Source organism: Eubalaena glacialis, chromosome 4 (assembly GCF_028564815.1).
Source record: "Eubalaena glacialis isolate mEubGla1 chromosome 4, mEubGla1.1.hap2.+ XY, whole genome shotgun sequence".
In the NCBI taxonomy this organism is placed as follows: domain Eukaryota; kingdom Metazoa; phylum Chordata; class Mammalia; order Artiodactyla; family Balaenidae; genus Eubalaena; species Eubalaena glacialis.
Window position 1 is genome coordinate 185,526,145 of NC_083719.1, and position 21,047 is coordinate 185,547,191.

General features: G+C 61.2%; 1 protein-coding gene across 1 annotated transcript in view; it reads right to left on the reverse strand.

Annotated features, from left to right (window-relative positions):
- AP3D1 (adaptor related protein complex 3 subunit delta 1) overlaps positions 1-21,047 on the reverse strand; it is a 45,704-nt gene that overhangs the window by 2,252 nt on the left and 22,405 nt on the right. The window contains exons 4-31 of the mRNA XM_061190839.1: positions 20,113-20,193; positions 17,840-17,947; positions 16,096-16,225; positions 15,236-15,375; positions 15,058-15,131; positions 13,825-13,874; positions 12,843-12,892; positions 12,695-12,743; positions 11,459-11,604; positions 11,236-11,384; positions 10,929-11,159; positions 10,261-10,492; positions 9,347-9,492; positions 8,753-8,894; positions 8,102-8,173; positions 7,405-7,480; positions 6,873-7,072; positions 6,452-6,525; positions 6,126-6,300; positions 5,740-5,796; positions 5,099-5,206; positions 4,755-4,901; positions 4,487-4,534; positions 3,991-4,180; positions 3,688-3,776; positions 3,522-3,607; positions 2,855-2,976; positions 2,669-2,748 (exon numbers count right to left, since the gene is read on the reverse strand). Of these exons, the coding sequence (XP_061046822.1) occupies positions 2,669-2,748; positions 2,855-2,976; positions 3,522-3,607; positions 3,688-3,776; positions 3,991-4,180; positions 4,487-4,534; positions 4,755-4,901; positions 5,099-5,206; positions 5,740-5,796; positions 6,126-6,300; positions 6,452-6,525; positions 6,873-7,072; positions 7,405-7,480; positions 8,102-8,173; positions 8,753-8,894; positions 9,347-9,492; positions 10,261-10,492; positions 10,929-11,159; positions 11,236-11,384; positions 11,459-11,604; positions 12,695-12,743; positions 12,843-12,892; positions 13,825-13,874; positions 15,058-15,131; positions 15,236-15,375; positions 16,096-16,225; positions 17,840-17,947; positions 20,113-20,193 (3,252 nt within the window). The remainder of the gene's footprint in view (positions 1-2,668; positions 2,749-2,854; positions 2,977-3,521; positions 3,608-3,687; positions 3,777-3,990; positions 4,181-4,486; positions 4,535-4,754; positions 4,902-5,098; positions 5,207-5,739; positions 5,797-6,125; positions 6,301-6,451; positions 6,526-6,872; positions 7,073-7,404; positions 7,481-8,101; positions 8,174-8,752; positions 8,895-9,346; positions 9,493-10,260; positions 10,493-10,928; positions 11,160-11,235; positions 11,385-11,458; positions 11,605-12,694; positions 12,744-12,842; positions 12,893-13,824; positions 13,875-15,057; positions 15,132-15,235; positions 15,376-16,095; positions 16,226-17,839; positions 17,948-20,112; positions 20,194-21,047) is intronic.

The following is a 21,047-nucleotide window of genomic DNA, read 5'->3' on the forward strand; positions in this document are numbered from 1 at the left end:
AGGAAATGGCCTAGTGCCTTCCCTGGTGGTCCAGTGGCTAAGACTCTGTGCTCCCAATGCAGGGGGCCCAGGTTCGATCCCTGGTCAGGGAACTAGATCCCGCATGCCTCAACCAAAGATCCCTCATGCTGCAACTAAAAAGATCCTGCATGCCGCAACTAAGACCCGGCGCAGCCAAATAAGTAAATATTTTCATTTTTTTTCTTTTTAAGAAGGGGGAAATGGCCTATTTTTGAGGTACTGAGTGAAAAGACCGACAAAGCCAGAATTTCATACCCAGTAAAAATAGCCTTGAGGAATACTGAAATAAAGAATAATCAATCAGATGAAGGAAAACTAAGAGAATACACATCCAATATACCTGATCTAAAAAGAAGTTCTTCAGACAGAGGGAAATGAGCCAGAAGGGTGGAACGTGAGGAATGAAAGTGACAGAAATGGTAGACATGTGGGCGAGCACAAGAGGCTATCTCACCCCCTCCCGCCCCCACTCGCACCCCGAGTTCTCTGAAATCTGTAAAGCCGTAATGTGGTATAAGGCGTCTTCAACGTCTGCAAAGGCAAAACCTAAGACAACTGCCCGTGCGAAGGGAGGGTCAACGGACCGAGAGGGTGTGAGCTTTTTACATTCTGCCTGAGTTCCAAGTAGACTGTGCACACCAAGTGTGTAATATAGTCCCTTGAGCCCCCCAAGCAGATACACGGAGACCGTCAACAACACAGCCAACATATAAACATGGGATACTGTAATGCTCACATACGCCACAGAAAGTGGGAGTGGGAAGAAGAGGAACGAAAAACACAGGGAAAAAAACAAAATGTGGGACAAACCCAAATGTATCAGTAATACTTTAAGCACAAATGGTCTGAACACGACAACTGAAAGACAGAGATTGACAGGATGAATAAGGACATGTGACCCAAACTCCACAGCATTCACGAGGAATTCTTATCCAAACAGGATAAAGGCAGGTTCATAGCAGAAGACATACCACGTAAGCACCCATCAAATGAGAGCAGGAGTGCCTGTACTGATACCAGACAAGGTAGCCTTCAGACAAAAGAACACAGCCCAGGACAGAGAGGAGCACACCCACTGATGAGAGGGTCCCTCGCCAAGATCCCACAATTCTAACGGTCCACACAGCCAACAACAGGGCTCCCACACATGGAGTAAAGCCTGACGAACTGGGGGAACAGACCAACTGACCACCACTGGCCTCATACTCCTTGCTCACTCATCAAGGGCCAGAAGAGAGAAAATCTGCAAGGATCCAGAAGAAAAGGAAAACGCCATCAACCAGCAGGATCTAGGTGACACGTATAACATGCTTCCAGGCACCTATGGAATATCCACCCAGAATGACCACATCCTGGGCCAGAGCACAAGCCTCAGCACATTTCAAAGGCCGGAAAAGTCAAACTAGAAATCAGTAACCAAAAAGCAACAGGAAACTTTCTAAATGCTTAGAAATTAACATACTTCTAAGTAATCCATGGGTCAGAGAGGAAGGAGTGATACGAAGTATTTTGAACTGTATAGAAATGAAAATGAATCACAAAAATGTGTGCAGTTCATCCAAAACAGTACTTAAGAGGAAAATTTATAACACTAAAAACTTTATTAGAAGAGACAGGTCTCGGACTTCCCTGGTGGTGCAGTGGGTAAGACTCCGCGCTCCCAATGCAGGGGGCCCGGGTTCGATCCCTGGTCGGGGAACTAGATCCCGCATGCCGCAACTAAGAGTCCACATGCCACAACTAAGAAGTCTGCGTGCAGCAACTAAAGACCTGGCTCGAGTCAAAAATAAGTAAATAAACGAACAAACAAACAAATAAATATTAGAAAAAAAAAAAAAGAAGAAGAAGAGACAGGTCTTGGTCTAAGTTTTCACCTTAAGAAACCACAAATGGGCAAAATAAACCCAAGGCAGGCAGAAGTAAGGAGATATGCAGCAGAACTCAATAAAATTTATTGTTTAAAGAAACATTAACTTTTTTTTTTTTTTTTTGGCCGCACCATGCCAGGGATCAAACCCGGGCGCCCGGCAGTGGAAGCACGGAGTCCTAACCACTGCACTGCCAGGAAAGTCCCTAACTTTTTAAAAAGATTGGTTATCAAATTGATCTTTCAAAAGATCAACAAAATGGATAAGTAAGACTTCTGGCCAGGATAACCAAGAAAAATGAGAGAAGACACCAATTACCAACATCAAGAATGAAAAATAACCACCACTGATCCCTCAGACACTAAAAGGACACGAAGAGAACCGGCCAACTTGACACACCAACAGCTCCATAACCTGGATGAAACAGACCAATTCTTTGAAAACTACGAACTACCAAAAATCACCCAATAAGAAACAGAGAAAGCAAGAAGTCTTACAACTATCAAAGAAAGAAACTGAACTCGTAGATAAAAACCTTTCAAAAAAGAAACCCCCAGACCCAAACGCTTTCCTTGGCGAATTCTACATAACGTGCAAGAAGGAATACTGACTACACGCAATCTCTTCCGGGAAATGTGAGAGGAGGGAACGCACTAGTGCCCTGATGCCAAGGCCAGATGGAGAAAAGGAAAGGCCGACACCCCTCACAAACACAGGCTCAAGGAGGCACGGCGGCGAGGCGTGGACAGGCCTGGCGGGGGCCCTCCCGTGGGGCTCACCTTCTTCACCAGGAGGCAGACGTGGTGGCCCTGGATGGAACGGCTGTACATGGAGGCGCAGGAGTCCACCCGCTCCACAACTGCAACAGAGGGCCTGGGGGTGAGGCCGGGCCAGCCCCTGGCGGCAGGGGACAGTCACAGGTGCGGGAAGAGGGCCGAGCCATCTGTCGGCATGTCCAGTCTTACCGGAAAAATGGTGGTGAAAACAGATCTTTGCCAGAAGGTTCTGGAAGGACATACTAATGCCATCAACCTTGACTGAGCTCATGCTCAGGTCCCCGGACTCCAACAACTTCGCAAACGCGTCACTGTGGGAAGGACACAGAACAGGGGGGGACAACAGGGGGCTCCCCTGCAGCAGGGCAGAGACCCCAGCCCAGGGGGTGGGGCGCCTCCTTTGTGGGCCTGTAACTCAGGGTCCCCCAGGGTCTGGTAGGAAGTCAAGAGCTGAACGTGTCCCCAGGACACGACTGCACTTGGAGACAGGGCCCTAATCTAACGTGACCAGGGTCCCCGTGGGAACAAGAAATGAGGATGCAGACGTGCAGGGATGGATGAGCACGTGAGGACACGGGGAGAGGGCCACGGAGAGGGGCCTCAGGAGGGCCAGCCCTGCCCACGCTCTGGGCTCGGACGTCCAGCGTTAGGGCCACCAGGCCTGTGCTGAGAGTCAGGCGCCCGAGCTGGCCGGCCCGGCAGACGCGCTGGGCGTTCTGCCCCAACCACGAGCCGGTCACCCAACACTCCGCGCACATCCTCGTCTCGGGTCAGAGGACGTTGCCAAGGTGACCGCATGGAGAGCTTCCCATGGCACGGAAGTGGGGAGCCAGGGGTGGGCAGGAGGGTGGCGCACCTGTAGCACGGCGTGGTGACCAAGTACGAGGTGCAGGTGAAGTGCAGCTTGAAGTCCAGCTTCTCATGGGTGGAACCTTCGTCATTCTGCAGGAGCAGGGGCGCAGGGTGAGCGGGGGTGGGGCACGCGGCTGACCCTCAGGGTGCCCCCCTTCCCCACCAGGTACCTTGGCGATGAAAGACAGGGTCCCTTTGAGCTTCTGCGCCGTGACGATGCTCTGAATGGTGAACACAAACTGGGCTTCGTTGGAGATGCCTGGTGAGGGCGAGAAACGGACCTGAGAAGCAGCACGGGGCACGGCCTGGGGTGGCGGATGGGGGTGCAGCCACCTGGGCAGGTGGCAGGGACGCAAGCCTGGCCTGGGTCTGTCCTCAGTGCTGCCTGCCCCGGTCAGGGAGCCAGGCTCAGCCCTGAGGGGGCACCAGATGACAGGATCCAGGGGCTCCTGGGCGCCCCGGGGGCCACTCACCAGGGGGCAGCTGGAAAGGCACGGGGACACCGTCGTGGACCGAGGAGCCCTCTGGCCGGGCCAGCCGGGCGTTGAGAGAGTCCAGCACGTTGAGCTCCATGTTCTTGAGGAAGCTGCTGCTCTGGTTCTCCAGGACCACGGACACCGTGACCTGGCTGTCCTTCTGCAGGCTGCCCTGCACGTCGTACGTCTGCAGAGCAAGGCCCGGGGTCGGCGGGGCAGGGAAGCCCACCGAGGGCCCCCGTGGGCCTAGAGGAGGGCCCGGGAGAGTGTGGGCACCACCCACTCTCCCAGCGCATGAACGTGCGAAGAAGGGAATGTCCTGAGCCCTCGCACGAGCACCCGAGTTCCAGCTCTGTCCGCGACTCTCAGCTGTTCCCGACCCGCAGTGAGCAGGCCTCGCTGGCCGCCCGGCTCCACTCCATGCCCTGCACGTCCAGAGACAAGAGCCCTGAGCCCACCCAGCCCCACCCCCCGTAACCCCCACGTGGCTCACCATCTTGATGTAAGAATTTTCAGCCAGGAGAGAGTAGCTAGACATGGGCTGGAACAAAAGAGAAACGTTTCAGCTTCGGGCGGCGAGAACCTGGGACTGACGTCGGGAGCTGCCAGGTGCCACCAGCAGGAAACACTAGGAGCCCCCGCGGGTCCCGGACAACACGAGTCTACACCCCGGGGCTCCTGACCCTGGCAGGGCCGGGAGGACCGCAGGGAGGGTGCAACGCCCATGGCCCGCTCCCAGCGTGCTCGGGAAGCACGCTCACCGGGAGGGGCTCCTCATCGAGCGCGCCGTTCTCCACGGGCTCGGCCTCCCCTTCCCTCGGAGGCGCCCTCGTCTTGGATTTCTTCTGGTCTTTGGAGCGCTCCTCCCTGTCCTTCTTGTGTTTCTTCTTCTTATGCTTGGAAGGTTTCTGAAACAGGAACAGGGCTCAGGCCAACCCCACGCTCCTCCGGCGAGTTACAGCCCCACGGTGCCGTGTGGAAGCAGAACCCCGCACGCACAGCGACAGGAGGCCCCTGTGAGGAGGCCCCGGCGGCCCCCCTCGGTGGGACCTGGGTGGCGGGCTAGCGCCTCCCCCAGCCCGGATCCTGCACACCACGTCCCCACCTTCTCGAGGGCCTGCTCCCCATCCTCGGCGGCATCCTGCTCCTCTCCCCTGGGCTCCTCCTGCTCCTCCTTCGGGGCAGTGACCGCGGCGTTCACGCCGGGCTCTTCCTGCAGGGAAACAGGTGGCAGGCTCAAAAGGCAGCTGGGGCCCGGGATGGGGTGGCCTGCGCCCTCAGCCCTGACCTGCCCTGGTCCGGGACACCCCGCAGTGACGAACCTCCCTCTGCACGCCAGGCGTGTCGTCAGCACGCAGACAGACGTGTGGCCCCCAGTAAGAGCCGGTGGCCGGCAGAGGGGAAAGGAGGTCCTGCCTGAGGCCGGCTGGCACTGACCAGGGTCACGGCTGGAGACCCCAGAGCCACCAGGCCCCAGCCACTAACACAAAGCGGTCGCTCAGGAGCGCTGCCTGGCTCTGGGGGCCCGGGCTCTGCGCTGAGGGCCGGCCACGCAGCCACTGCCTGGGCGAGACCTCGGGCACAGAACCGAGCCGGCCCAGACCGGGCTTCTGCCTGAGGGTCCCCCACCTCCTCCACCGCCGGGGCAGGGCGCCAAGGTGGCACCCTGACGTCTCCAAGGCCGAAAAGCACAGGTGTCCGCCGAGGGGCATTTGGGGCCAGCACGGGTCACTAGCAGGCTCTTACCGGGGCCGGGGTGGCGGCAGGCGGCGTGGTGGACAGCCAGAAGTCTAAGTCCGCACCCTGAAACCACAGGAACACACGCCTTTGGCCAGAGCAGCAGCCCCGAGAGGGCACGGTGGCTCCGCCAGGCACAGGCCACTGCAGCCCCGCAGGACCCGAGTGTGCAGGGAGCCAGCAGCACGTCCAGCGCTACCGCCACGGGAACGAGCGCCCGCCGAGACCACGCGGCCAGGCGGAGTCACGCTGCTCTGTGGCAAGGCCCACGACCCGTGCGTGACGGTTCTGTAGGAGCCCCCCTCCACACGCGTGACACGCACGCGATGGAAGAGGGGCAGCTGGCGGCCCGGGCCCGCCCCGCCCTACGTGACGCACGCCGCCTGGCCTCTCACCTTCTCCACCGCCTTCTTCTTCTTCTCTCGGTCTTTCTCCTTGTGCTTCTTCTCCTTCCTCTTGGGCTTCTTGCTCTTTTTTTCCACGACAGCGACGTCCCGTCTCTCCGGGGACTTGGAGGTCTCAGCGTCTCTGTGTTTCTGGACGGGCAGCTTCTCGCTGTCCGCTAGGGGCCTGGGGGTGGTCACAGGAGGCATGGCCCGTGACAAGGCCGCTCCCCCTCTGTGCAGTAAACAGAGAACAGAGGGAGGGACCAGGCCATGGGGAGCCCAGGCCACGTCCAGCCCCGCGGGGCAGCTGCCCAGGTCTCAGTCCCAGCACTCACTTGTCCAAGTCGATGTCCAGGGCCCTGTAGGGGTCGTTGGGGTCTTTGTCATCCTCGTCGCTGGGCAGGGCGTTCTGAGGGAGGAGAGGAGCCCTGCGTCCATCCAGATCAACCCGTCCGGCCCCCGATCCCGCCAAGCCTTACGGGTGGACAGGGCACCCATCTCCCTTCTCAGAAACGGGCCACCAGGTCCACACCCATGAGGGAGTCTGACCTGGGGCCTGGCGCTCGGCGCGGGCAGCGAACTCAACGCAGGTAATGGGGCAGGAGCGCAAGGGCCGCCTGCTCACGGTGCACGGGGCACAGCTGGCTGAGGCCGCCCCGTGCCACAGAGGCAGCAGCGATGGGCAGGCCCACGCGAGGGTGGAGCCCACCTCGGGGAAGGGCGCCTGCCCGCCTGCCACGCAGGCCCGCGGCTGACCTCGGGCATCTCCTCGGTGACGATGTCCACACGCTGGGCGGGGGTGATGTCCTCGTCGCTCTCCGTGTGCAGTGAGCTGTGGCGCCGGGCACCCCGCCTCTCCCGCTCCCTCTTCTTCCTCTTTCTCTTGTCCTTCTCCAGCCTCTGCCGGTGCCGCCGTTCTTCCTCCAGCTTCACGTACTGGTCTGACATGGGCATCCCTGCCGACAGGCGCACACGCGGCACTCAGCCCGGAGCCGTGGACACGTCCCACCCGGCCAGCACCCTGCTGCCACCTGGTTCACCCACAGCCCCGAGACCCATGCCTGGGGGAAGGGGATGCTGGGCAATGCCCTCTGGCTACCGGGACACAGACAGGGTCCCCAAGGCGGCGAGGGGTATGGGGCTGAACCTGGGGGCCATGGCGTGCACCCCTGCCTGCTGGGACGAGGATGCAGCACGGGGTGCAGGGCAGGGCTGGAGCGCAGGCCCGAGGTGGCACCTGCACCTGGCCTGAAGCCCCCATCACCCGTGCCACCGGGCACACACTTGCCTGGCACCTTCAAGGGCACCGAGAGGTCAATCTGCACCACGGGAATGTGGTCCACGCCTGGCGCGTCCTGGTACCGCTGGAGAGGAGACACCGAGGCCCCATCACTGGGCAGGGCGGCGGGCCCAGCGTGATGCGCCAACGCCCCAGAGCAAGGGGTCACAAAGACGGGGGTGGGCTGCCAGTGGGGACGAGGACGGGATGGGGCGCAACACTTCCATTTTTTGCATCTGAATCTTCTTTCCGAGTCGGAAAAACAGTGCAGGCTTGGAACCATGGTGACATAGCGCTTCCCGCCCCCAGGACGGCTGGAATCAGCAAGCCCGACACACAGGTGCCGGTGGGGGACAGTCTGCAGCCCCTCAGAGAGGTGACCCAGAAATCCCAAGAGCAAGGAAACCGTGCAGCACCCGCCCCGTGTCCCCAGGGGAGCCCAACACGGACGACGGGTCTGCTGGGTGGAGGGTACAGATGAAGGAGGTGGCTCCAGGCAGGAGCCCAGGTCCCCTTGCGCCCCCTCCCCTCCCACCAAGGCAAAGGAGCCTGACCTCGCCCACGCAGGACTCACTCCCCAGGTGTTGGTGTTGGGAGCCCCTCACGGTCCTGCCTGTGGACCTGCTGACAGCCCCGCATGGGCCGTGGACAGAGAGCGGACGGGCCCCGTGGGAGCGTGTCTCAAGGACGAGCAGGCCGGCCTCACCTTTTGGGGGGACGGGGAACTCTTGATGTAGAATGGGTTGTTGGCCTGCTCCTGCTTCCGGGCCTCACGGCGCTGAGGGGACAGGATGCAGCGCGCACGTCAGCGGGCACGCGGAGCCCTCACCTTCGCATCCTCCAGGTGGGGGCCACCTCCACGCGCCAGACCCGCGGGGGTGCCGGGACCCCTCGCCACTTTCACTGTTGGCCTTTGACCACCAGGAGACGGAGAGCGGCGGTGGGAAAGAGCAGGTGGGAGACAGGCAGGCGGCAGGCGGGACAACCCAGGAGCTGCACGGGTGGGGCTCGGAGAGGCCGCGTGCTCTGGGGCAGGGCCTGGGGTGGGGGGCAGGCCGGGCGAGGAAGGCCAGCGGGGGAGCGGGGGACGCAGCACGCCTTGCTTCTCCAGTCTGCACGGCACCCTGAGGCCCCGCACCCAGGAGTGCAGACAGCAGGCGGGCGCGGCATGCCGGGTACCCCAGGGCCTGAGCGCGCTCGGGCCCCACGGTCTCCCTACGGAGCTCCCGGCTCAAGAGGCCACTCCTGGTCTCAATGAGAACCCCACCCAAAGTCGAAGGTGGCTCAGTGCTGCCCACCAGACAGTGGACCCAAGCCCAGACCTGACCGTGCACGGCCCTGGCCCGCCCCGCCTCACCCGGGCCAGTTCCTGCTCGTCCGCCTCGGGCGGCCGCTGCTTGGCATGCCGTGGCTCCTCGTCGTGGAAGATGGCCTTGGGCTTCTCATCCTCAGACTCACTGTCCGAGAGCGGCTCATTGATCCAGGCGTCCAGGTCCAGGCTGCAGGACACAGTGAGATCACACGGTGGCTCCGGCCTGCATGCCTGGCCCTGGACACTGCCGTCCCCTTGGAGACAAGGACATGAAGGCCGGGCAGTGGCCCGAGGTCACAGTGGGCAAGGCAGACCAGGGACCCCGGAGCCTGGGCAGCCCCCCTCCCACGTTCTCACGCTGCCCCCAAGGTTTGTGGGCGACAGCTGCCAGCCAACCTGCTTCCCAGGGATGGCACCAGGGGTGGCGTCAGCAGGGCCCCAGGAGAACTAGGGAGTGCCGTGCACACGGTCTGTGTGAGAAAGGTCTGTCCCGCCCACAGGGGGCTGGGGCCGCAGGGGGCCTTCCTCCCAGCCCCCTCCACCTTGCCTGTCTGGACGGCAGGTCCGGGCTGTGGTCCTGCCCCCACGGGCCCTCGTGCCACCCTGCATCTGTGTCCTCTGACGGACCGCACAGCTCACCCTTCGGGGACTGGAACCTTCTTCTGTGCCTTGGGAGCCACCGGGTTCAGCTCCCCAGCAAAGAGGGCGCTCACTTCTTCTGCCACTGGCACATCTCTGGCCTGAAGCTTCTGGACGTGCTTGACCAGCTGCAAGATGCAGGACGCCTGGGGGGGCCGTGGATGAGTCAGGAAAGAGTTACGGAGACCTGGCCCTGAAGGCCACTCAGCCCCTGCGGGGCATCGCTCGAACGGTGCAGACGCCCAGCCGGACCCCTGCTGAGGACCTGCAGAACACGCCGCGAGGAGCCGCTGACCGGGCCAGCCAGGAGGCCAGCCCAGCTGCTGTCTCCTTCACGAGGACACAAACGGGCTCCCAGGCGAGACAAGGGGTTGGGGGTGCAGGGAGCACCGCCCCGCAAGGCAACCGCCCCAGCGAGCAGCAGCGCCGGCCACCAGGGAACCTTCACACGGCCCCCAAGAGCGCAGCTGACCCTCAGCCAGCAGACGGGTGCACGTCACACACCCGCCGGTGACCGCAGAGGCCGCCAGGGCCCGCTGAGCGCCGGTGCAGGGTCTGGGTAGCTGAGAGCCCCACGTCACCAAGGAGCCAAGAGGCGGGCTCCCAGGCCACCGATGCCCAGACACCATGCCAAGCTCTCCTCCGACCAGCTCTCCTCCACCCTCCTGGCCAGCGCCCTCCAGGACCGCGGTCACCTCTGATGCTTCCCTCTCGGGCTGACCACATACCCTCACATGGTCTCCCATTCGCTCACAGTCTCCCACCCCCCTTGACCCAGGGCCTCCCCAGCATGGGGGCTCCAGATCTGCCCAACCCCCAGGCCGAGCGTGGGGGAGCCACGACAAGAACACCTGCCCAAGCTGCTCTCCCGGAGCTGACCCGACCCCGAGGACGTGCCGACGCGCGGCACTCACCCGCTCCTGGGCTTCCAGGTCCGCGCTCTGCACAAACTGGGGCAGCCGCTCCACCAGGAGCTGCGTGACCTCCTGGGCCGCCTGCGTGTCCGCGGCCCGCTCCTGCTGCTGCAGGATGGCTGCGTACAGTTTGACCACGTTCTGCACGTACACGGCCTGGATGTGGCCCGGCAGGGTGGTGACTTTGGGCCGCAGCATGGCCTCGAGGGTCTGCTGGGGCTCCTGTAGGTGCCTGAGGACAGGGAGGGCCAGTGAGCAGCCGCCCCAGCGGGTCTGCGTGCCAGGGCTGGCGCCAGCCATGCAAGTCCCCGCCCGATGCCAGGTGCTGAGGGAGGGGATGTGAAGGGAGAAACCACGGCAATGGCGAGACAGTCATAGAGCAGCCACACAAAGCAGTCAAGAAAAAGGAAAGGAAAACTATCAACGGCCTGAATTTGGCAACAGATGACCTGTGGCTGCAGCAGTGAGGAGGGGAGGAAGGCTGGGCCAGCGGCTGGCGGACCTCTCACCGCTCCCCGTGGCGGGAGACGTTCGCCGCGAGAGCAGTTGTTGCCCAACGAGGGTGGGAGAGAGGAGACGGGCCGGTGGGCGGGGCGGCTGCTGGGGCTGGGGTCTGGCGGGCACACCCGCTTCCCCTGGGGAGCAGGAGGCCCCTGGCCCCCACTCACTCGGAGAACTCCCCGCAGATCCAGGCAGCCGCGTAGAGCACCTCGCAGATGCCACTGCGCTGGGTGCTGCTGGCCACCAGATGGGCGCTGTCGAGCAGCGCGGACATCTGCGACACGGCAAACCGGCGGATGGCCTTCACGCGGATAGCCACATCCAGCATCTGGGCGGCGATGAGGTGGCCATGGCGGGTGCCCTCCAGCCGGGTCAGCTCCACCAGGATGCTGATGTACCTGCGGGACAGAGCCCGTGAGGGCAGCGCCCCCGCCTGCCCACCCGCCCGTCCGCCCGCTGGGCCGCGGGCCGCACCACTCGAAGTTGGTGATGTGCTGGTAGTTGGACTGGCTGCAGATGTCGATGATCTTGGTGAGCAGCTCGTCGCGGTAGGTCGTGCCCTCGGCCTTGTCCACGTGGGTCATCAGCTTCTTGACGATCTCCATCAGGTTCTTCTTGGACACCTGCGGGGCGGCGGCTGGTGAGGGAGGGGCCGGGTGGGCAGGCGGGGCGGCCAGGCGGCAGGGTGGGCACGCACCATGCCGTACAGGAGGTCGAGGGCCCGCAGCCGGATGGACTCGTCCTTGTCGTCCAGGCACTGCAGGACAAGATCCTTGTGCGCCTGCACGGACTTGGGGTGCGTCCTCAGGATCTTGGACATGGCCAGGAGCCCCAGGTACTTCACTGCAGAGACAGGGCAGAGCTCTCAGACGTGGACGAGGTTCGGAGCGCGAGGCCGGGCCTGCAGCCCCACCCCAAACCACCTGGGCCCCGTCGGCCCACGTCTCACGGGCACCAGGCCCACCTCGCTGCCCACCTAAAGCAGCCCAACGCACTATCACCTAGACTGGGCCACAGGCCACGTCCGGCCGCAGCCCGTCTCTAGGGCAGCGTTACTGGCACACGACAGGCCTGTGGTCTACACCCGCCAGCAGGCTTCTACGCTACAGTGGCAGAGACCACACAGCCAGCAAAGCTGACGAGAATTACTATCTGGCCCTTTCCAGGAAAAGTTTGGCAACTCCTGCTCAAAACAAACAGACCTGGGTTCAAAATGAGCAGCCAGGGAATTAATTCCCTGGCTGTCCAGCGGTTGGGATTCCGCACTTCCACTGTAAGGGCCCAGGATCAATCCCTGGTCTGGTTGGGGAACTAGGATCCCAGCAGCCACAAGGCGCAGACAAAAAAAAACAAAAACGAAAAACAAAAAATGAGCAGCCCACGTGACCAGGCCCTCAGAAGCCCTCTCCACCGTGGTCCTGGCAGCAGGGGCGTGTGACTGGCTGGAACCCTCGACAGCACACGTCAGCTGAAGGAAGTGCACAAGTGGGCACACGGGCAAGACAGACAGCGGCTCCCCCTCGCTCATCAGGAGCCCCACGCACCACCCCATCTGATTAACCGCCGGGGGGGGCCTGCAGCATGCCCGCGGGGACTTTCCTCCACGCCCAGCCTGCTCCTCCCGGGCCTGAGCTCGCCCTTTATGTCTCAACTGCGCTTCTGCCGGCCTCCCCGGCTCCTCCCTGCAACCGGGTCCCAGCTCCCCGTGGATGTGGGCACGGGGCCCAGAGCTTAAAGACCTTTCCAGTGGACACGGCCAAGCCACACCCTGCGATGCCGGCTGGAAGGAACCTGCCATGCAGACGAGGGGGCCGTGCCCAAGGAGGAATCTGCCAGCCATGCCAGGCCCACTCTCCTCTCGGGCGGGGACGAGCCCTCACTGGCGGAGGTCTAGGGCGCAGGGCCTGCAGGGCCTGCAGAGGGAGCAACTCACAGTTCTGATCAGAGTCTTCTATCAGTATCCTCAGTTTCTGAACACAGAGCTGTGAAGAGGGGAGATGCCACTGGTCACGCCTTCTAAACCAATGGCAGAGTCGGTGTCCCTGGGGCCTAGGAGGGGAGCCCCTGGTCCCATGACATACCTGGATGCTGGCACTATGGTTGGGCATGCCAGACGACAGCGAGATGAGCACTGAAACAGATGACCGGGGTGAGGGCCCCGCGTGACCGGCCCCAGTGAGAACCCCAGGCTGGGTCTCTGCGGCCAAGAGAGCAGACCACAGGCCCTGGGCACCAGGGGTCCTTGTCCAGGGCAGGTCTATGGGCCAGCCCCCAGCTGAGACCCGCTGGCCCCGCGACGCACGATGGACCAGGCCCACCTCCCGTCTGCATCCCCACTCCCTCTGCCCATCACCAGGGCCATCTGTGATCCTGCCACACCTTGGTCCTCCCCTTGGACCTTTCCAGACTCAGGAACCACTCTCTGGCCAGCCTGCCCTGCTCCCAAGTCCCACACTCGCCCTTCCTCTCCCTTTCACTGTCGCTGACCCTCAGTGACACTCACAGCCCACACAGCAGTCACGAGCGTAGACCCCGGGCCAGCTTCCTAGGCTTTACTGAACTTAAGGCTGCCCACGGGCTGTGAGGAGCATGCGAGGAAGGCAGCGAGAAGCTGAACCCTTGGGCCACCAACTCCCTCTGCCTATCTACAGGCAACTGGGCTGCAGGGACAAGTCACCAGGTGGTCCGACTGCAACTAACGAACTCCACGAGACCCTTTGGGGAGCAAGTGCCAATTCTCTCTCGAGAACTCTCCTGGTTGTAGGTCCTACGCTAAAGACGCCACAGGGGAAGCGGCCTGAGATTTGCTTTAAAATGCTCATGAAAAGCGGTCTTGCTGGTGGGTGTGGCAGGTGCCAGGGTGCAGTGTTTATCACTGGAGTCCGAGGTTGGCCATGGCTCTGGCTGCAACCGTGTCCAAGCTGACACTTCCAAAGGGGCTGCAGACGGGCCGGGCCAAGCAGCTTCCCAGCCGGGAACCTCAAGGTTCTGGTGAGGCCCGGGGACCAGCTCCCCCGCCGGCAACAGCTCCCTGCTCCAGAACAGGTCACCCCGGGTGCTCACCTGCGATGACGGTGTTGACACACTCGTAGAGAAGGGACATGGCAGACGTGCTAGAGAAGGAAGCATAGGAGTCGGGAAGACAGGGCCGCCTGCCTCCCGCTCACCCCACCGAGACCCCTGGGGGCACCACCTCCGAGGAAACGCGGAGCCCAGGAAGCCTCGGGTCTGAAGGCCATGCCGGTGACACCCCACCCTGGGCAGTGAGGCCATCAGATTCCTCCAAGGGACAGAAGCACCCCTTTTAGCCCTCAAAAGCAGCCTGAAATGCTCCCGCCAGTGCAGCCCACCACGAATAACCTTCTGATTCTGCGACCCCCATAAAGAGAAGCCCAGTTCCCCAAAGGCCTCTCTCCTCCAGCCCAGACCCCGCCGGCCGGCTCCACTGGGACAGGGAGTAGGCCTGGCCACGCGCAGGCAGGAGGAACACGGAGTCGTGCCCCATGTCATCCCTCGGGGGTGTCCAGGGCCACAGTGAGCACAGCCCAGGACGACCAGGGTGGGCACCAGGCACGTCCACTCCACTCTGATATTCTCACAGTGATGTTCTCGAGCCCAAATCCCCCAAACCCGAGAGCACGGGCCACCAGAGGCAGTCCACATGAACAGTCATAAGACCGATGGCTTCTTGTCAATGCTCTGAAAACCACAAGCTACTATAAACCCGGTGACCGGTGATTTGTTTAAAATCAGCAACGTCCCAAGCCCTTGGCCACTTCCCAGGGGACCCCAGGAGCAGAATCTCCTGGCACCTGAAGTTTGGCCCCCACAATTCAACCACAGGCACCTGAAGTCACGTAGAAGCTCCTAGAACATTCCAGAACTGGGCGGTGACACACTCACCTAGGGCTCTTCAACTAGACTGCTGAGGTCTACTTGTGAACCAGAGACTGGCTGGGACAGCTTTCTCCAACCTTTTTTTTATTTTTAAAATATATCCTCGTTGCCTGCCTATCTATCTGTCTGTCTGTCTACTTCTGGCGGTGCTGCGCGGCTTGTGAGACTTTAGTTCCCCAACCAGGGATTGAACCCGGGACCTCGGCAGTGAGAACTCGGAGTCCTAACCACTGGACCGCCAAGGAATTCCCTCTCCATCCTGTCTTGACTGTGCTGTCTGCAGACTGAGGAAGGGAGAGCCCAGAGACGCGGCCCTGGTGGCGGCAGGCCCTCAGGCCTGGGTGCCCCTCCACCCGCCCCTCCTTGGGGCACCCCTCCCACGCCCGCCCCAAGCCCTACCTGTGGATCAGGTTGGTGAGAGGCTCAATCAGCTTCTTACCCAACCTTGGCTCCAAGGGGGTCAGAGCACCAAACTAGGGGACAAGAGAGGCCAGCGGTCACCCGAAGCAGGGACGGGACGGCAGCCCGGGGCTCTGCTGGCTGCGCGTGTCCAGGAAACCCCAGGGGCGACACTTGCCAGTTTGATAATCTTAATGAGGACCCAGTTGTTGGTGGAGGAGGTCATGAGCTTGAAGAAGAGCGGGGCGAGGGAAAGGTAGTTCTTGGGGTTACGTCTGGCCAGCTCACAGATGACGTTGACTGCCGCTGACTGGACCCCTGTGAAGCGAGGGACGCCATCAGCAAGGGGGCGTCCTCCGGAGCAGGCCGGTCCCTTGGGGCGTGTCCCCAGCAGGATCAAAGTCACTCCAGGTGCTCCGTCCGCCTCCACCCGGGGCTGCCCCCGCTCACGCCCCCAGCCCGCCTCGCCTGCCCCTTGGCGCCTGACCCTAACCACGACGCTCCACACCCCGTGATCCTCTGCGATGCACAGCAGATTCTCCCGAGACAAGCAAAGATTTGGAGGAGCTGCCTTACGCCTGCATGGCCCGGGGTCTCCCCGGAAGGAGTCAGAGAAAAGGACGGGCGGAGGCAGGCGTGAAGCCCGCGGCGTGGGGCTGCCAGTCACGGCGGCAGAATAAACACGAGACGGCGCACACGCGGACAGAGAGGCCTCCCCTCCCCAGCGGGCGAGCGTGCGGTCTGCTGCGGCCTGGAGGCCGTGACAGCTGGCAGAAATAAGCACACCCAGCGGTCTTGGTTTCTAAATCCCACACCAGCTAGCAAAACTAGAGCTGTCTGGAGAAACGGCGGATTCCAGGACTGGCGGGAAAGTAGAAAGTGAACCTGGCATCTCGTGGTGCCAGGAAGTAAGAAGGTGCCCTATGGGGGAGGGCTAGGACGGGGTCCCGGGACCTAGTACCCCTCCACCAAGCCTCACAGACGCTGATGGAGCATCACGGCCCCGCACGGGCCCCTTCTTAACTCAAGTCAACAAACCGGGATCGGGGTCCTCCAGCTTCTCCTTCAGGCGGGGAAAGGCGGGGCGCAGAGACTCAGGGTACTTCAGGAACACCTTGTACATGATCAGCACAGCCTTCTTCCGGATGTACGGCTTGGTGTGCGACATCTGCAGGGGCAGAGGCTGTCAGTCTCCCTGCTGACACCACTGCGCCCACCCCGCCCCGGTCCTTCCCGCACCCCCTGCGCCACCCCCCCGCCTCCCCTCGCCTCCATCACCTGGAGGATAACCCTCTCTCCAGCTCATCTGGCTTCTGGCCTCTGAGCCCGGCCTGCATGTTTACTCCACTGCCCCCCCCAGCCCAGGGGTTACACAACAGTGTCTTGGACGGAATCGAAACCTGCCTCCCTGAGTCCATGACCCCAGCTTGCCCTCTGGAGGCTGAGACCGGCCTCCTGGACTCACTGGGGCGCAATGAGGGACAGAAGGAGGGAGGGTGGCCCCAAATGGAAGGTCACGCTGGAGAGAGCCTCCACCTGTCAACACTGGCCTCAGACTCTTCAGGCCACCAAGGCCTGTCCCCAGAGCAGTGCCCCTCGCCCGGGCCTCAGCCCCCTCCGCACCTCTGCACTGCACCCCTGGAGCTCCTGTCCTTCCTCGGGACCGTGCTCCGGCCAGGAGGGCCTCTCGTCTGCAGGTGGGCACACTCCTCACCTGTCAGGGCCCCAGGCAGCCTGGCCCTAAGGAAGCCACCCCGCCCCCGAGACGCATTGTGACAGCTCACTACCACCCCCCTGTGGGCTCGTGACCGCTTTCACCTAGAAAGCTCCTCACACTTCTTGAAGAGGGCCTGAAGATCAATACTGTCGGCTTTGCCGGCCAGAGTCTCTGTCGGACTCTGCCCTTGCTGCTGGGAAGCCCAGGGACACCGTGTGGACGAAGGGGCGGGGCCGTATGTGGACAAACCATTTATAACAGGCAGTGACTGGATGCAGCCCGGGCCATGCTGTGCTGGCCCCGGATCTAGAAGCTGCGTGTACCCAAAGCCTTCCAGACCGCGGGCCAAGACCTGACCATCTGCACAGCGAACGGGCCACGTACGGACAGAATCCTCCCGGGAGGAACGTGCCACCCTTCCACGCTGCTTTATCGTGGCTGGAAGGGGAAAGCCTCCCGATCATGGAGAATCTGGCATGTAGGTGACCCTCTGAGGGTTGTGATTTCTTTCTTTCTTTTTTTTTTTTTTTTTAGGGTCAATTCCAGTTTTGTTTTTATTTTTTAAATTAATTTTTACTGGAGTCAAGGACTATGATTTCTAAGAGCACGTCCACATTTCAGAACAAAGTTCTTGCCCACCTTGGAGATCAAGGCTGGCTGGGGTTTCTGCCTTTTGGATGGACTGGGCCCCAGACAACAGATTTGCTCAGATGAAAATAAAAAGTTTCCTGGCTGGAGAACCACCTGACCACTGCCTGCCAAGACCACTGCCATCACCACCCATGCCTCAGAACACAGCTGATGGGTCATGCGCTCACGACAGGCCATCGTCCCCAGCCAGACCCCGTCCCTCCCCAGCAGGACCATTTCAGAGGAGGTGAGGTGTGAATGCCGGGCCCCACCAGGTGATGGAAGGGGAGACGGTGACTCGGTGTCCCAGCTCATCCTGGGGACCCAGGCCGTTTCCGCCCACCCAAGTGCCCTCGACGTGAAATTACAACCTCGGTTTTCCAGGCACGTCAGGGAGCAAAAGCCAAGGGGGGGCGGGCACGCTCCCAGACTCACCAGTGTCATGATGTCGTTGGCCAAGTCTCTGGCAAGATCTGGGGTAACAAAACAGGACAGGCCAGTCAGCGCAACGCCAGTGTCATACTGGCTGGGGCTGCTCAGGTCCTGGAAAGGGAGAGAGAGGGTTAGAGGCAGGAGCCCACTGCGCCTCGCTGGGTCCCAGCTGCGCCCGCCAGCCCTGCTCTGGGTCTGGAGACGGGCTTGGACGAGGACTCACAAGAAACAGCCAGCTCCACGCTCTGTCACCGAGCAAGAGCCGGGACGGCTCTAAGGGGAGGGCTGTCTCGGGTCCGCCCCTCACTCCAGGGGTGCAATGGAGCAGAGCCAGTGCCACCCACGGCTTCCCTATGGGAGAACCCAAGGGCCGAGGAAATGGTGCAGCCAGCCGGCTCCAACCACCCAAAGGCACAGAGCAGGGGCCCCCCAGGGTGGAACCCTAGAACCTCTGCTTCCATTGGGGTGTCTCCCCTACTACAGCCAGGGGTGACTCCTCTGGGCCCCTCCCCAAAGCGGAGAGAAGCTTCCACCAGAGCTCTACCCCTCAGGGTAGCAGGAAAAGCAGCCACAGGAAGCACACATCTGCCCTAGCCTCTGACATCACTCGCCTGTGCTCCCGCTAAAACCGATGCAGAAGCCCCATCTCGGCACAAAGAGAGGACTCTGTTTACATAGAGGAACCTCCCCAAACTTCACACGTGTGGTAAAAGATACACCGAGAGACGTTTTAAGAGTTAACCTTCCAGGGACTTCCCAGGTGGTGCAGTGGTTAAGAATCCTTCTGCCAATGCAGGGGACACGAGTTCGAGCCCTGGTCCGGGAAGATCCCACATGCCGTGGAGCAACTAAGCCCGTGTGCCACAACTGAGCCTGCACTCTAGAGCCCGCAAGCCACAACTACTGGGCCCATGTGCCACAACTACTGAAGCCCGCGCACCTACAGCCCGTGCTCCGCAACAAGAGAAGCCACCGCCATGAGAAGCCCACGTACTGCAACGAAGAGTAGCCCCTGCTCGCCGCAACTAGAGAAAGCCCGCACGCAGCAACGAAGACCCAATGCAGCCAAAAATAAATAAATTAATTAAAAAAAAAAAAGAATCTGCCTGCCAATGCAGGGGACATGGGTTTGAGCCCTGATCCGTGAAGATCCCACGTGCTGCGGAGCAACTAAGCCCACGCGCCACAACTACTGAGCCTGCGCTCTAGAGCCCGCGAGCCACACCTACTGAGCCCGCCCGCCTAGAGCCCGTGCTCTGCAACAAGAGAAGCCACTGCAGTGAGAAGTCCGCGCACCGCAACGAACAGTAGCCCCTGCTCGCCACAACTAGAGAAAGCCCGTGCGCAGCAACGAAGACCCAACGCAGCCCAAAAAAAATAAATGAAAAAAAAAAAGGAGTCACTAAAAAAAAACAGAGTTAACCTTCCAGACTGTGGTAACAATACGAAAACACAGGCTTTTAAAATTCACTCCAGGGACTTCCCTGGTGGTCCAGTGGTTAGGACTCCACGCTTCCACTGCAGGGGGCGCAGGTTCGATCCCTGGTCGGGGAACTAAGATCCCCCATGTGGGGAAAGAAAAAAAAAATCACTCCAGCCCAGGCTGAGCAGACAGGGCCTCATGGCACAGCCCCTCCAACTCAGCGTGATTCACAAAGAGCCCGACAAGAGCAGCAGGCACCTCGGGAGCTGCCCCGGGGCGTCAGCCAGCAGGTTTGCGGAGGGGCCCTCAGATGACTGCCAACAGCCTGCCTGCCCTGCAGCTCCCGCTTGGAGCCCCGACACCAGCCACCTGCGGGGCGACCACAACAGTTCCGCCCCGGCCCTGGCGCCAGCCGTCTGAGAGCCCCGGGCCACAGGGTCCGATGCAGGGTCTGGGGTGGGAAAGGGTGCCTCTGACACACCCTCTAACCGCTTGCAGCGAGGCGGGAGACAAGAGATACTCAAAGTCCTGAGGCCAAGGAGGAGCTGACTACTCAGTGCTCTCACTGCAGAGCACAGAAAACCACACGGGGCCGAGAGACGCACCCGGTCCAACTCACAAGACCCAGTGGGCACAAAGGCCCCCACGCTGGGAGGGGCGAGCCCTCAGCAGGTGCCCCCAAAAGAGGGGAAAGGGGCTGAAAAAAGGAGTGACCGAGAGGGCAGCCCCTGTCGCCAAGGGGGGAAAACGAGAGAGGAAAGTCCCGCGTGCCCCGCCATCCCTTTTCCCATTTCCGAGGATCGCAGAAGGCTGCCCATCTGCCCGCTAACCTGCTCCCGCAGGAGGGGCCTACCTTGCGGATCTGGTTGGTGGTCAGCATGATGACGTCGGTCCCTTCGTGAAAGCACTGGGAAGCAGCGAGGTAGCCGATGCGCTGTGAGTGGAACAAATGGAGTCGTCAGGGGTGACAAGGGGACCGGGCGCCCTCGGGGAAGCACCCAGCCCTCCTGAGCTTCGCGCCAAGCAGCCCTGACCGGCCCGTCACAAACCAGGAGGAGGGCACCCCTCACCCCGTCCCAGGCGTATGGTCTCTGGAGCACAGTGTCTTTCAGGGGTTGCCAAGCACGTCCTGTCGCTAACGTGTGCATCCTCACTGCCTTCTTGACAGCGGGAGCTGCTGTTACGGCCTGAAGGAGTAAGCCATCACGAGCGCCTAAACTCGGGCTGAGTGTAACCTAAAGTCGCACCCGCACGTGCGTGTGATACTTAAACACACGTGCAGAGCACTGGCCCAATTTTGGCAAATACGGCATTTAGTTTCTCCACCAAGAGTAACCGGCAGGCAGGACAACTGTGTCCTTCAGGAGGACGGGAACCTGCCCTCGGCAGTGACCTGCCGGCAGGACACAGCCTCAGCCGCCGCGTGGTGTGTGTTCCCAAGGAAAACTGAGCCAAGCCAGGAAAACCACGGGACACTCCCACGTGGGCTGTGGGCACTGAAATCCGCTTTTCAGAATGTTTGCTAAAGCAGGAGATGTGCTTATTTGTTATGATATCAAGTAAGAAGAAAGCAATGTCTCAAACTGCGCACGAGTAGGATCCCTGAGACGCCAAGAAAAAACGCTCAGAGGGTGCTAAGAGACACCGGGACAAGTGACAAGTGGTGGCCTCTGGGGGAGACGATCAGCATCTGCTTGTTTTTTTTGAAGAGTCACAAATTTACTTTAATTTGTATTACAAAACACATAACCAACCCTACAAACCCGAATTTCACTGACACTACTTAAA